Source organism: Neophocaena asiaeorientalis, unplaced genomic scaffold (assembly GCF_003031525.2).
Source record: "Neophocaena asiaeorientalis asiaeorientalis breed wild unplaced genomic scaffold, Neophocaena_asiaeorientalis_V1.1 scaffold110, whole genome shotgun sequence".
NCBI classification, from domain to species: Eukaryota; Metazoa; Chordata; class Mammalia; order Artiodactyla; family Phocoenidae; genus Neophocaena; species Neophocaena asiaeorientalis.
This window is the reverse complement of record NW_020175053.1, coordinates 6,260,701-6,273,396: the sequence shown is the minus strand read 5'-3', so window position 1 is coordinate 6,273,396 and position 12,696 is coordinate 6,260,701. Positions and strand designations below refer to the sequence as shown.

Genomic DNA, 12,696 nt, shown 5'->3' with positions numbered 1-12,696 from the left:
CTGTCTTCACTCAGCACCGTAATCGGCACATCTGCAGACAGGAAATCCTCCTCCTGCGAGTTCCCAGCCTGTTATCTAAGACACCTGGTGTGGGTGGGTGATTCACAGACAAACAATGAGCCGGCCCCCTGCACAGCAATTAACTGCTTTAGCTGCTAATGTGTTTAATCCACCACGTGGAGATCAAGGCTGCACCGAGGAAGAGGCTGGCAGACTGCAGGGCCCACGTCCCATCCCCGCATCTGCGAGCCTCGTCGGCTGTGGCCAAGGCCGTCCACGTGGACAGTCCACAGGGCATGAGGTGCATCTTTCCCTTTTCATTTTTAACATGTCAAGTCCAGCCGGTGTGGATGCAGCACTGGCGTCTGGGCAGACCTACAGTCTGCGAGCTCTTTGCCTCCTCAGCCGTGCCGCCCAGGTCGTTGTATTTTGACCTCCAGGATCACCCTTTGTTGCAAGTAGAAATAACGCTTGGCTCAAGGCTTACCTGCTAAACAGGCGGAGAACATTCCCGGTTGTTAAACTGGGAAATGGTTCCTGAATGTTTACAAAACCTGGTGGGAGCAGTGGCCCCGCCAGCACTTGCCCGTGCAGACCCAGGAGGCGTGCCAGGAACCCGCCACCGCAGCGCCGCCTCGGAAAGCAAGGTCAGAGGCCAAGGACTGTGAAAAGCTTCCACCCCCAGCATCAATCACGCCCGGCAGACTGTCTGGGGGATGCTCTTTTTGAAAATACAGAAAACAAAACCAGTTGGGGAGGGCTCCCGGGGCCTTGCCTGCCGCCCATCAGGGTCGTCTGGACACTGGGAGGACCATGAGGCTTTCCGAGGGCCCGGCCCCTCACCCTCTGGCTGCTGCCAGCAGCGTGGGCTCAGCTGATGGCATCTGGGTGCAGGCCCGCGCCTCAGTACAAAGGCGTTGGGGACCAAGTGGGAGGATGGGGTGCGAGTGGGAGGGGGAACCAGCCACCTCGCCAGTTAGAACGGATTTTAAATTAATAACAATCAGTTTATGTTTCTGGGTTTGAGTAGCGTTCATCAAAATAAACCTACGTAAGATTTACTTTTACAGTTTGGTCAAGAACATTTCCTCTGGTAATTTAGCGGATCTTGGTCAAGAGGCAGTAAGTTCACTCCGGGCATTTCAGATCTTTGCCTTGTTCCTCAGAAGTGAATCGCTGACTCCTCCGCAGTTTCATGCTCTGATTTCCCACTACTCTGAGCACCTCAGCTTCTCAGAAGGGCGCTGCCCCCCGGGCCCACCTCCGGGGACGTGGGGGCCTGGGAAGCCGGGGTGGACAAACGCTGGGGGACAGGCCCTCCGCGGGCTCGGCACACTCGCCGAGTGCTGTGGAGCCGGACAACAAGTCTGACGACCACACGGACTCAGAGCCCAGGCCCAGACGGGGGACGAGTGACCGGGCTCAGCACGGAGAGACCCACGGGCTGGAAACACGGGAGAATGAAGACACTGACTGTCCCTACATTTAAAATGCAAGTTGACAGATCAGGAAAAAGGGTCCCAAGCCCATGGGCCACAGGCACCAAGGCAGGTGGGTGTCCCGGCAGGTGAGCCCACACGCCCTCGGGAGCAGGACCCGCAGCCCCTCTGTGGGGAGCCCCTCGCAGCGCCTGCGCTCTCTGCTCCACCCTCAAAGCCCATTCCTCTCTAGGCTGACCGTCCCAGCCCTGGCAGGGGCCCCCCAAATCCACTCTCCCCTTCTCCGTGGGGGCAGCCGGGTGCAGGGAGGGCCCAGCCTGGGAGGGAGTGTGCCCGACAAGGTCACCAACAAGCCGTTTCTGCATGGCCACGCTTGCTCGGCCTTCACCCCCACAAACAGGTGGACCCATGCCTCTCGGGGCACGGGAGGCAGGGTGGCAGCCAGCCCACTGCTGGGAAAGGCCCGGGGCCTCTGCCCTATCACTAGACACTGCCTTTGCAAATCTGCAAAGTGTGATTTCTGGCAAGGCCGGGAGGACACCCACTCCCAACACTAGATGACCCACAGAGCTGAAGGCAGCCAGGGGGACGCGTCAGAAGCAACAAGAAGCTGGCTAGAAGCTACACGTCTCCATTACATTCGCATCTCCATTACATTCACGTATTAACAGCAGCTGGTTTCTGCATGCCACTGTCCACAGCAGCATTTTCCAAGACACCCAGAAGACAGAAGCAACCCAAGTGTCCACTGGCAAATGCCTGGATGAGCCTAGTGTGCCATATGCAGCACTGCCCACCTTCACAGGTTATGACACGGACAACCTCCAGGACACAATGCCAGTGAACTAAGTCAGACACAAAAAGGGAAACACTGTAGGGTCCCACTCACTTGAGGGACCTGGTCATCAGAGTCACAGAGACAGAAAGTAGGAGGGTGGGGGCCAGGGCCTGGGAGGGGGTGGGGGGTTATCTGATGGGGACAGAGTTTCCATTTGGGATGATGAAAAGTTCTGGAGGTGGAGGGTGGTGTGTGAATGTACTTAATGTCACTGAACAGAGCACTTAAAAATGGTTAAGATAGTAAATTTTTTTTTTTTGCGGTACGCGGGCCTCTCACTGTTGTGGCCTCTCCCGTCGCGAAGCACAGGCTCTGGATGCGCAGGCTCAGCGGCCATGGCTCACAGGCCCAGCCGCTCCGCGGCATGTGGGATCTTCCCGGACTGGGGCACAAACCCGTGTCCCCTGCATCAGCAGGCGGACTCTCAACCACTGCGCCACCAGGAAAGCCCAATATAGTAAATTTTATCTTACTCACACGTTAAAACAGTTAAAAAAAGGTAAAAACTCCGTTATCGTTTGTATGTTATAAACAGCTATCTTGAAGCTATAGTGGAAAACAAGTCTAATTTACTAAAAAAACACATCTACACCAAGGTTTAAAGTTAGTAGGAAATGTACGCGAGGCCTCGATAAACCACCCATAGGACTAACTAGTCTCCCCGACGAAAACCCAGCTGCCTGCGACCCACCATCCACAGCTCTTCCTTGGTTTTCATTTCCAGTACGAGGAGTGCTGGGGAAGAAAGACCAGGAGAGCACAGTGTGCTCGGACGGAGGAGGAGTGAGGCTGGTCAGGGCCACCTCATGGCCTTTGTCCAGCCCCCACCCCAGAGCCAGCAGGGTGACGAGCGCCAGGAGTGGCGAGAAGGGGGCCAAGATGCCCGATGGAGGGGAAGGCAGTATGCCTTGTCCCCCGAGTGTGCATAGGAGCACCTGGTCCCCGAGTGCACGCAGGAGCACGGGGTCCTGAGCATCCTTACCTACGGCCCACAGGACGGTGTCAAAGGTGCCTGTGTCCTTCTTGTCGGAGGCGAGGTCCACCCAGATGACCTGGAGTCGCCCATCTGAGAGCCTCTCCACCCTCAAGGGGGTGCAGCCCCTCAGGATTCGGGTGCCGTGAACAGCCATGTGCTCTGTGACCAAGGAAGCCATTTGCTGCAAAGCACAAGAGGACATGCCTTGAGGACCGGGCAGCAGTGGGAGTGTCACTGCTGAGGCCTGTGGAGAGGACCTGGGCCTACAGCCTGAAAAGGTCCGGGGCCCCAGGGGAGTCTGTCCAATGGAAGAGGTCAGGGCCCCACGCCTTCTTCCAGGATGCCTCACACAGGCCGCCCCGCTCCGAGTGCCCTGCTTTCCACGGAGCTGAGGGCCGAGCCGGGAGAGCCTCTGACACCCTGACCCCCTCCAAATCTGAGGACCCAAGCCCCTCGGTTAGGGTGCACGTGATCTCTGGACTCTCTTTAGATGTTAGTTAATTGAGTCTTCACTGAAATGGCAGAGATGCACCCCTTCTCCCGGGCTCTGCCTGCCTGGCCCCCCGGCTGGGGTCAGCAGTGGGGTAGCTGGGAGTGGAGGTGGGCACCTTCGCTTCCCACCAAGAACTGCTAGGGGAGGTGGCACGGCATGAGGAGGCGCTGCAGGGGGTTCCTCCCTCCCAGCCCAGGCAGCTGTGCCCCCAGGGCCACGGTGGGGGCTCGAACAAGCCATCAAGAGAAAATACAAGTCACTGTTTAACTCTCCTGACTCAGGGGCCACCCCAGCATGAGTAGCTTTGTCTCTGCCCCAGGAACAGGTGGGCAGGCTACAAGGCCTCACCTGGAGCCTGCTCTCCCCCCGCTCCCCCGACTCCAGCCTGGTGACCCCACCGTCTCTGTGTGCCAGCCACATGCAGATTCTCCCTCTCCTGCTACCATGACCACCCGCCAACCGGGCTCTCCAGCTCAGCCTCATTGGCCCCCTTCTCCACGTCCCTGCGGGCCTCTGCCTCTCGGGCCCCATCTCTACCTGCGTCCAGCATGAGGCTCGAGGCCTTCCCTGGACATGTGTCCCCGTGACAGGTGCTCGGGCGTGTGTACTGAGCAGGTGACAGGACCGAGGGGTGCACTGCCCCAGAGCTGTGCAATGGACAGTGCCCATTTCTGCAGGGCACCAGGAGCCTGGTGTCTTGACAATGACAACCCAGACCTGGATTTTAAAGTGACATCTCCTCGGAGGGTTTTTGGTTTAAAAAAAAACTCCACACGCTCGTTACGTGGGCACGTCCACCATCAGGGAGAGAGTCTGCGCCCCAGGGCCGGTGCTGCCCCGTGCGGTGGACGGGGAGGTGGCGAGGCTGCAGTGGCCTGGCTCAGCATCACGTCTTTCCAGTCCATGGTGGCCGGGCCACCATCTCCCGTGACGGTCACCCAGGGCCTCACCAGCTGCCGCCAGCTCCCTGTCCATGCTACCCTTGGATAGTGGAGCTCCTCGGACCTCAGGGGGCTCAGCGAGGAAGCCAGGACAGCACTTCTGCCCACACACACCGGCCGCTTACTATTGGGTGACCTGACCTCATGGCCCGTGAGCTGGCCAGCGTGCCCACAGTGTCCCTCTGGTCCCTGCCACACTCCCCACGTGCTGACCCTTGCTGCAATACACTGGCAGGTGTTTATTTTGCCAACAATCTCCTCATTCGACTCAAGGGCCAGTTTCTAAAGACTGAGACCTCGCTCCCAGCCCACACCTGCACCTGCCCAGGTGGGCCACAGGTGGAGGGGACACCGGCCCGGCATTACCTGGTCGAAGGCCCGGAGAGGGACACTGCGTATCATGACAGTGGTATCCAGGCCGAGCCCAGTGAGGAAGCCAGCACACTCCAGGGCCACGTCTGCCAGAGCAGGCTAAGGAACGCTAACGGAAGCTAGGCAGCAAGACCCCCGGTGCCTCCGCCAGCAGCCCCCGTCTCCACCAGTCCCCAGCAGCCCAGAAGAGTCTCCAACACTGGCCACAGAGACACTCTCCCCACCGCCCCCATCTCTCAAACACACGTCCAGGGCAAGGTGGAGGCTCCCTTCAGCACCCACAGGCCAGGCGGGTTCTGCCTCCATGGGGCCTCTGTCCAGACTCCCTGGAGGTTAACCAAGGGGCCTGTGTGGTGAAGGACAGGAGATGTGCCCAGACCTCAGTGTCTCCATTTTCCTGCAGACACACCCTCCACCCTCCCTGGAGTTACTGCTCCCCCTTAAGGAACCGGCCTGAGTGGGGCTGCTCTCCAGGGAGGACCGTCTGCCTCACGGCTGTGTCCAGCTGCCCAGCCAGCGAGTGACTCAGGAAGAGCCTCCAGGAAGCCCCAGCCTCAAAGGTCAACCTCAAATTGTCCCTCGAGCACAGGTCATCCGCCCTGAGTGGGCCTGTAAGTGCCTGTAAGTGCCTGGTTCCAGGTGGCAGAGGGCAAGCCCCATGGGAGAGAGTGCAGTGAGGGGGGGAGGTGGGCCTGGGGCCCAAGCTTCCACTCTCAGGATGGTGAACACAGCTGTCTATCTGTCTGTCACCTGCACGCAGCAAAGGATACAGCTGGCCCCAACCACCAACCTGTAAGAGAGATGGACAGAGAGAGAGAAATTGAGTCTCACACGTGGCCGCCATGATGCACGCAGCCGTCCCTGGTGGGGCTCTGAGGGGGACGGGGCCCTGAAGCCTTCATGCAGGGTGCCTGTCAGCTGACATGTCACTATTGCGGAGTCCCTGCGGCTAACTGTTCAAACAGGCTGTCCCAATGTACAAAACCCACTTCCCAGAGCTCCAGCTGTGAATGACAGACAGAGCTGCTGGTTTGGGAAATTGCCTGGTGGCGAAGGAATGAGTGGCCAGGGACAAAACAGCACGTCCCGGGGATGGGACTGGAGGCGGGACAAACATGGACGAAGCCCAGTCAGAAGAAGCAGGAGGGTTTTCCTTCTCTCCTAAGGAAAGTTCTGCCTTGGGTTCCTCTGGACCTCCTGCAGCCAGGCTGGAAACAGACGGGGAGGCACCAGACGAGGGGCGGCTCCTGGAAGCTCTGTCTGTTGGCAGAACACTCTGGGACCATGGGGCCCAGGCAGACGGCCCACCCCATGCCCACCCAGCCCCACTGCACACAGGCCTGTGGCTGGGAGAGTCAGCTCCCCGGGCAAGGGCAGCCTGGGAGAGGGACACAGGATGCTGGGACCCAGCAGATCCTCTCCTGTTATTCAGCTGCACACACCCTGCATGCATACACGTGCACACACACACACACACACACACACACACACACACACACACACACACACGCACACAGGTACACGTGAACAGAACTGAACACAGAGCGGAGACTCCCAGCCCGGGCGGCGTGTGGGTGGGCTTGTCAGATCTCCCCTCAGCCTTTGAACGAGAGGAGGTGATGCAAGGATGGATAAGCAAATGTCAGCTCTGACCCCAGCAGGTACTAATGATATAATTCCATTTCAAACAGCAGCACATCTCTGGGAATACTGTTGCCAGTGCCCTGCGGGAAGCAACTGGCATACGGCTTCCTCTCAGGAGCCGGGACAGGAGTGCTGGCATCCTGTGCAGGGTGAGTGGGGAGAGCTCGGCATGTGAGGCACACACACATAGGCACAATGCACATGTCTGCGTGTGGGTACACTCAACGTTACACAATCTGCCCTCTCTCAGTCTCGATGTGTATGGGGAAGGGGACAAGCCTTTCTTTAAAATATGAAACTACGAGTTACTTAAAATGCAAACAGGCTTGAGCTGCTTTGAACATCCTGCCCCAATGCAAGGACCAATGAAGAGCATCTGTGTGGACCTCACAGTGCCCTGTGCTCCCATTCAGGGTGGCCATGGCCTGGGCAACCGTGACGTGCAGGTGCCGGGGAGCCCACTGCCCGCCTGCTGGGCTGTCCTGCTTGTCCGAGCCTTCCTGTCTCCGTAGAGCAGACCCTCTTGGGGGGGTGGGGCAGTGGCTGCAGCCTGAAGCCCACAGCCCAGCTCCAGGCAACGTAGCAACATGGTCTCCTGATTTTGGCAAAAGCGTTTTGTTCCTGCGGTCCCTGGGCACCTCCTCAAGCCCTGCAGGGAGCAGGGTAGGGTGGCGGGGTGGGCCCCCACTCCCACCTCCAGGTCATGGTACCCCCAGCCCCAGGCTACTGGTTCCGAGCCGCCAACAGAGGGCACATCTGGGGGACAGGCACCAGCCAGGCCGGGCCTCAGTGGACGTCCTTGACCAAGCATGGGTGGCTGAAACCTCAGAGCGGGCAGGCATCCACTGGCCCTGATGGTCACCTTGGGCCTCATCTTGTCTCCAAGAGGAAAGACGGTCAACAGTGTTGGTTTTCACTCCACCCTGCCCCCAATTCATCAAATAAGTATTATTCTTCGAAAAATGCAGGATTCAAGGTCTCAACCAGAGAACTCCCTTCAAATGGACTGGAGTAAGAAAACAGCAAAAATGGAGCTGGCGCCTGCAGGTGGGGTGCAGGCAGCCCTGAAGGGACGCTGCGTTTTTATTGGCAGGTTTGAAGCTGCAGATGGGCTTTGCCGACCACCTAGGAGACCCCAGCCTGGGTGGGGCTGAGGCTGGTGCCAAGGCACAGTGCCCACGGCAGGCCCTGCCGGCAAAGGGAGGACCTGGGGTGGTGGGGCCTCTGAGGACTGGACACACGGCCTCACACTGCAGCAGGACACCCCACGGGGGCTCCACCTGCACCCAGAGCCCCACTCAGCTGTGTGTGTGTTCAGGGAGCCCCTCTGTGTGCCCTTCAGTGCTGCAAACACTGTACTCCAAGGTGTAACTGCCGTGGGATTAGCCTGATCACAGGGCTGGCTCTCTCCTTAAAGTCTGAAGGGGGAGGAAGCAGAAACAAAGCCTTCCTTCAGGCCTTGGAGCCCCAGCTTAAAGAGCTCTCCACCTGCCTCTTGAGTCTGAAGGCCCCAATCCGCTCCCCGGGGGTGCACCCACACAGCATGGGGGCCCTGCAGCTGTCCCGCCAGCACAGGAAATGCTGGGGCCACAGAGCTTGGGGCCCCCAGGAGCAGCTGGACACAGGATGTCCAGAAAGCACCAAGACCCTGGGGGGCAAAGGCGGGTGGGGCAACAGCGGAGGCTGAGGGCCGGCTCTCCAGGCCTGAGCTGCTGGCCACCCAGCCTCATGCAGATGCCTCTGAGCCGCCAGCCGCGGCCCGCACCCCATCGTGGGGAGGAAGACAGGACGCCACGGAGCCCATGGGCCCTTGGGAGCCAGCTAGTGGAGGCTCCACCGCTGCAGGCCGAGGCCAGGCACACTGGGCACCTTCAGCCGCCGGCTGGCCTCCTGGCCGGGGCCAAGTGGGAAGGTCCTGGCTGGCTTCGGGAGGCCTCCAGGGCCGGGGGCAGCCCTCGGGTCCATATTCATTTCAGCTCCATTTTAAAGGCGAGTTAAAATAAACACGGGGAATATTTATAAGGCAAATAAATCTGGCAGAAACAGCCCCTCAGAGTGTGAGCAGAGGCCCCCCCAGCCCAGCCCAAGCTGATAAAATACAGAAATGCTACTGTAGACCCTCGGGCTTATTTTGACTGCGGGCAGGAATGTAAGGAGTAAACACTGACTCCCGTATCACACTGTTACAACTTGCATCCACAGCTCCGCACAAAAGCTGCGTTTCACAGAAGCATCGTACAGGGATATATCTCCAGCTTAATTTTTAAAAAAACCATTTCCTCACATAAATCATGCTCAGAATGGAACGGGTGACTGATACATTGCAAACACTTTTTTCCTTAAACAATAACATACCTAGATTCCTTCTAAACGAAAGAGCTTTTTAAAAAAAAGTCTCCTAAACGTTGGGCACCTTCAGCCGCCGGCTGGCCTCCTGGCCGGGGCCAAGTGGGAAGGTCCTGGCTGGCTTCGGGAGGCCTCCAGGGCCGGGGGCAGCCCTCGGGTCCATATTCATTTCAGCTCCATTTTAAAGGCGAGTTAAAATAAACACGGGGAATATTTATAAGGCAAATAAATCTGGCAGAAACAGCCCCTCAGAGTGTGAGCAGAGGCCCCCCCAGCCCAGCCCAAGCTGATAAAATACAGAAATGCTACTGTAGACCCTCGGGCTTATTTTGACTGCGGGCAGGAATGTAAGGAGTAAACACTGACTCCCGTATCACACTGTTACAACTTGCATCCACAGCTCCGCACAAAAGCTGCGTTTCACAGAAGCATCGTACAGGGATATATCTCCAGCTTAATTTTTAAAAAAACCATTTCCTCACATAAATCATGCTCAGAATGGAACGGGTGACTGATACATTGCAAACACTTTTTTCCTTAAACAATAACATACCTAGATTCCTTCTAAACGAAAGAGCTTTTTAAAAAAAAGTCTCCTAAACGTTTTTTTTTTCTGAAGAAAATAAACACTTTCCTGACCCCAATATCTGGGGCTGTCTTCCTGGCCGCGCAGGCCGCTGCCCCAGCACGTGGTCACTGGGGGCAGCTGCGCGGGGCCCCTGCGCCCGGGCCTCCTTCCGGCCTGTGCGGCCTCTCTGCACACCAGCCTCCGGTGAGCAGTGGGCAGTGAGAGCCGTCAGACACCGGCCCCCCTGGAGGTGGACTTGGCTCTCAAAATGTAACAGGGAAATAGCAAACAAGAGAAAATAAAACACACAGGAACTAATTTAAGAAAAGACCAGGATTCAGAAACTGCTGGCCTTTGGTGATGGGCGGAGATTACCGGGCCACACGGGTGGCCTCGGCCAGGCCAGAAGCACCGAGCGGGGAGCCAGTGTCCAGGCGGCCGCAGGTTGAAGGCCGTCGGCACCACGGTCTCCACAGTCCACCTCGGAGAGGCTGGCAAAGTGCCCAGAGAAATCAATGCGCAAGAAAACTACGCAGGTCTGAAGACCACGCTGGGCACTTGCGCAGCGGTAGGGACCCCAAATCAGGGCCAGAGCAGGACTGGGCTCTGCTTGGAGGAGCTTCCAGGCTGGTGGGAGGGGCTGGTGGTGGACGCATGGGACCTCGTCTCTGCCACAGATGTGCTGCAGACGCCCCAAGGCCCTGGGACCCACAGGAAATCCAGGGCTTTTGTCAAAAAAGATTTTGGTGGGGAAAGGCCCTCCTGAACATGCAATAAATCTAACAGCCATTAAGTGTAAAAGAGCCTAAGCTACACTTAAAAAAAATAAGACCAAAACATTTGTATGTCACATTTGTATGTTACATGAGTTAAAAGGACAAGCTGAGAAAATCTGCAATTGTAAACAACACGGGATCTCAGCCCTGACAGCAAACCCGCGGGGAGATAAGAAAGAGAAAAGCCAGAGAGAAGGCCCAGGAGCAAACAGCCCCCATTCACAGCCACACACACTCACAGACATAGACACACGCTCACTCACAGACACACACAACTTACACACTCAATTTTAAACGGCCAATAATTACACAAAAGAACACATAATAGCAAATGCAAATGAAACCAGGCCACATTTAACCTACTAGTCAGAGACAAAATAACCCAGATACTATGGCGTAAAGAGAAAACGTGATAAATGTGACATCAGAAAAATTAACAACTACTGCCAAGTCGAAGCACCGCCACAGCCTGGGGGCCCTGTGGGAGGCAAGGCGGTGGCCAGGGCCAGGAGCCTGACCGCAGATGGAAGTGGCTGTGCTCCCTCCACCCCTCCAGAGGGAGTAGGAGAGGCTCCCTTCCCTTCAGGCCCCATGGAAATGCCGAGGCAGCATCAGGCAGGGAGAGCAGCACAGGCGCCCAGCCGGGACCGCAGTTCTCTACTGTGGACACAGCCCTGACCGCGCACACGACACATAAGAAACACTGAGACAACAAGAAGACGCACGTCGGGGTTTTCACTGCAGCCTTTCACAAAGAGGTGGCCGCGAGTGGTGGGAGGTCACACCAAGACACCCCCATGCCAGAGGCCGTGCCCAGCCCTCAAAAAGGACACCTCGTGAGGCTGGGATAGCAGGGACAAGCAGAGCGCAGCATGAGCACACGCGCAAGCTCTCACACGTGTGCTCACGTGTTCACACACGTGCTCACATGTACACATACATGCCCTCACCCATGCTGACACATGCACACTTGCACACGCCTGCCCACCCCGGGGCATGCCCTCGGGCCATCGGCAGCTGGTCCCCCGCAGCCCAGCACTGTGACGGTCGGGCCTCTGTCGCCCTCTGGTGGCCTCTATGGTCCCTGTGAGCATGTGGTCTCCTCAGTGCCCTGGCAGCAGCACCCAGACCCGGACCCCATGCCAGGAGTGAACCCAGCCCTTGGCCACGGGGGTGCCAGTCACGCTGCAGGCCTGGCTTCACAGCTGGGCTCTGGTTTCTGGCAGCCCGAGCCTTTGCTGATTTCAGGGAAGCCCAGGTGACAAACAGATGAAAATGGGGACGTTTGATTGGAGCCGGAGGGGGGACCAGGGCTTTCCCCCAGGGCCCACCCACCTACCCGCATACCCAGATGGCCCTGAGGACCCACTGGGACCTGCGACTCCTGGGAACCCTGGTGAAAACCTCCGCCCCAGACAATAACGGCCACACACTGTGACTCAGTCCTGGGAGAGTGTCAGCCCCAAATGGGCACAGGGCCAGGCTTTTTGCCCTTCCCTCAGGTAGGTGGGAAAGAATGCGCTACAGAGGGGCAGCAGCATGTCCTCCCCGCCTGGCTGTGTGCACAGGGGAGTGGGGCCCCAGGCCTTACGTTTTTCCAGGGGACTCCTTCAGCCAGAAGATGTCATCACTCGTAATCCCGTATTCCAAGGCACCTTCGATCTATCCGGGAAAAGGGTCAATGTGAGGCCCGCGTCCCCGGCTGCCCCCGGGGCTCCCTCCGAGGACGCCCAGTTTGTAGACACAACTGGGCCAGAACCACCTGCCCACATGTGGCTGCACCTCCTCGGGTGCAGCCTCTGGGACAGGGGATATGGCCGCTCCCTTGGGGGCCCGGGGCAGCGGCTCCTTCCTCTCGCTCTCCAGGACTCCCTCCAGATCCAGACCCAGGGCTGTGGGGAGCAAGGGGTGAAGCGGGGCGGGCCGGCTCCCAGGGCGCCAGGCTGGAGGCTGGATGCGACCAACCGGGGGCCCTTGAGGGACAGCATGGTGGGTCCTGTGCCCGGGAGTTGTCCAGGTCACCCCATACCCCGGCAGGTGTGGGACACAGGACACGTCCTCTCTATGGCCCCTGAGAGTCAGATGTGCTGGGAGAGAGGAAACAGATTTCAAACAGTTTACGGTTCCAATTGGCAAAAAAAATAAAGTCAGGAATTTCTTAAGTTTGCTCAAGAAGATCGAAAGGTCTGGATATCAAAGGGACTAAAACACAACAAGTGTTGGCAGGCTCCGGGGCGGGCAGCCAAGAGCAGAGTGGCCACTAAGCGGCTTCCCCAGGACCCCAGGCCCCCACTTCCACCACC

At 58.1% G+C, this 12,696-nt stretch overlaps 1 protein-coding gene across 9 annotated transcripts in view; it reads right to left on the bottom strand.

The window, feature by feature from the left end:
- Positions 1 to 12,696, bottom strand: part of TXNRD2 (thioredoxin reductase 2) — a 33,877-nt gene that overhangs the window by 11,578 nt on the left and 9,603 nt on the right. For 7 of the 9 annotated variants that reach the window (XM_024763794.1, XM_024763796.1, XM_024763792.1 and 4 more), the window contains 4 exons: positions 11,985 to 12,055; positions 5,830 to 5,849; positions 5,054 to 5,145; positions 3,260 to 3,434 (listed from right to left, as the gene is read on the bottom strand). In XM_024763794.1, the coding sequence (XP_024619562.1) occupies positions 3,260 to 3,434; positions 5,054 to 5,145; positions 5,830 to 5,849; positions 11,985 to 12,055 (358 nt within the window). Of the gene's footprint in view, positions 1 to 660; positions 1,480 to 3,259; positions 3,435 to 5,053; positions 5,146 to 5,829; positions 5,850 to 11,984; positions 12,056 to 12,696 lie in introns of those variants that run through there. The other 2 variants (XM_024763793.1, XM_024763795.1) reach the window with 2 other exon arrangements.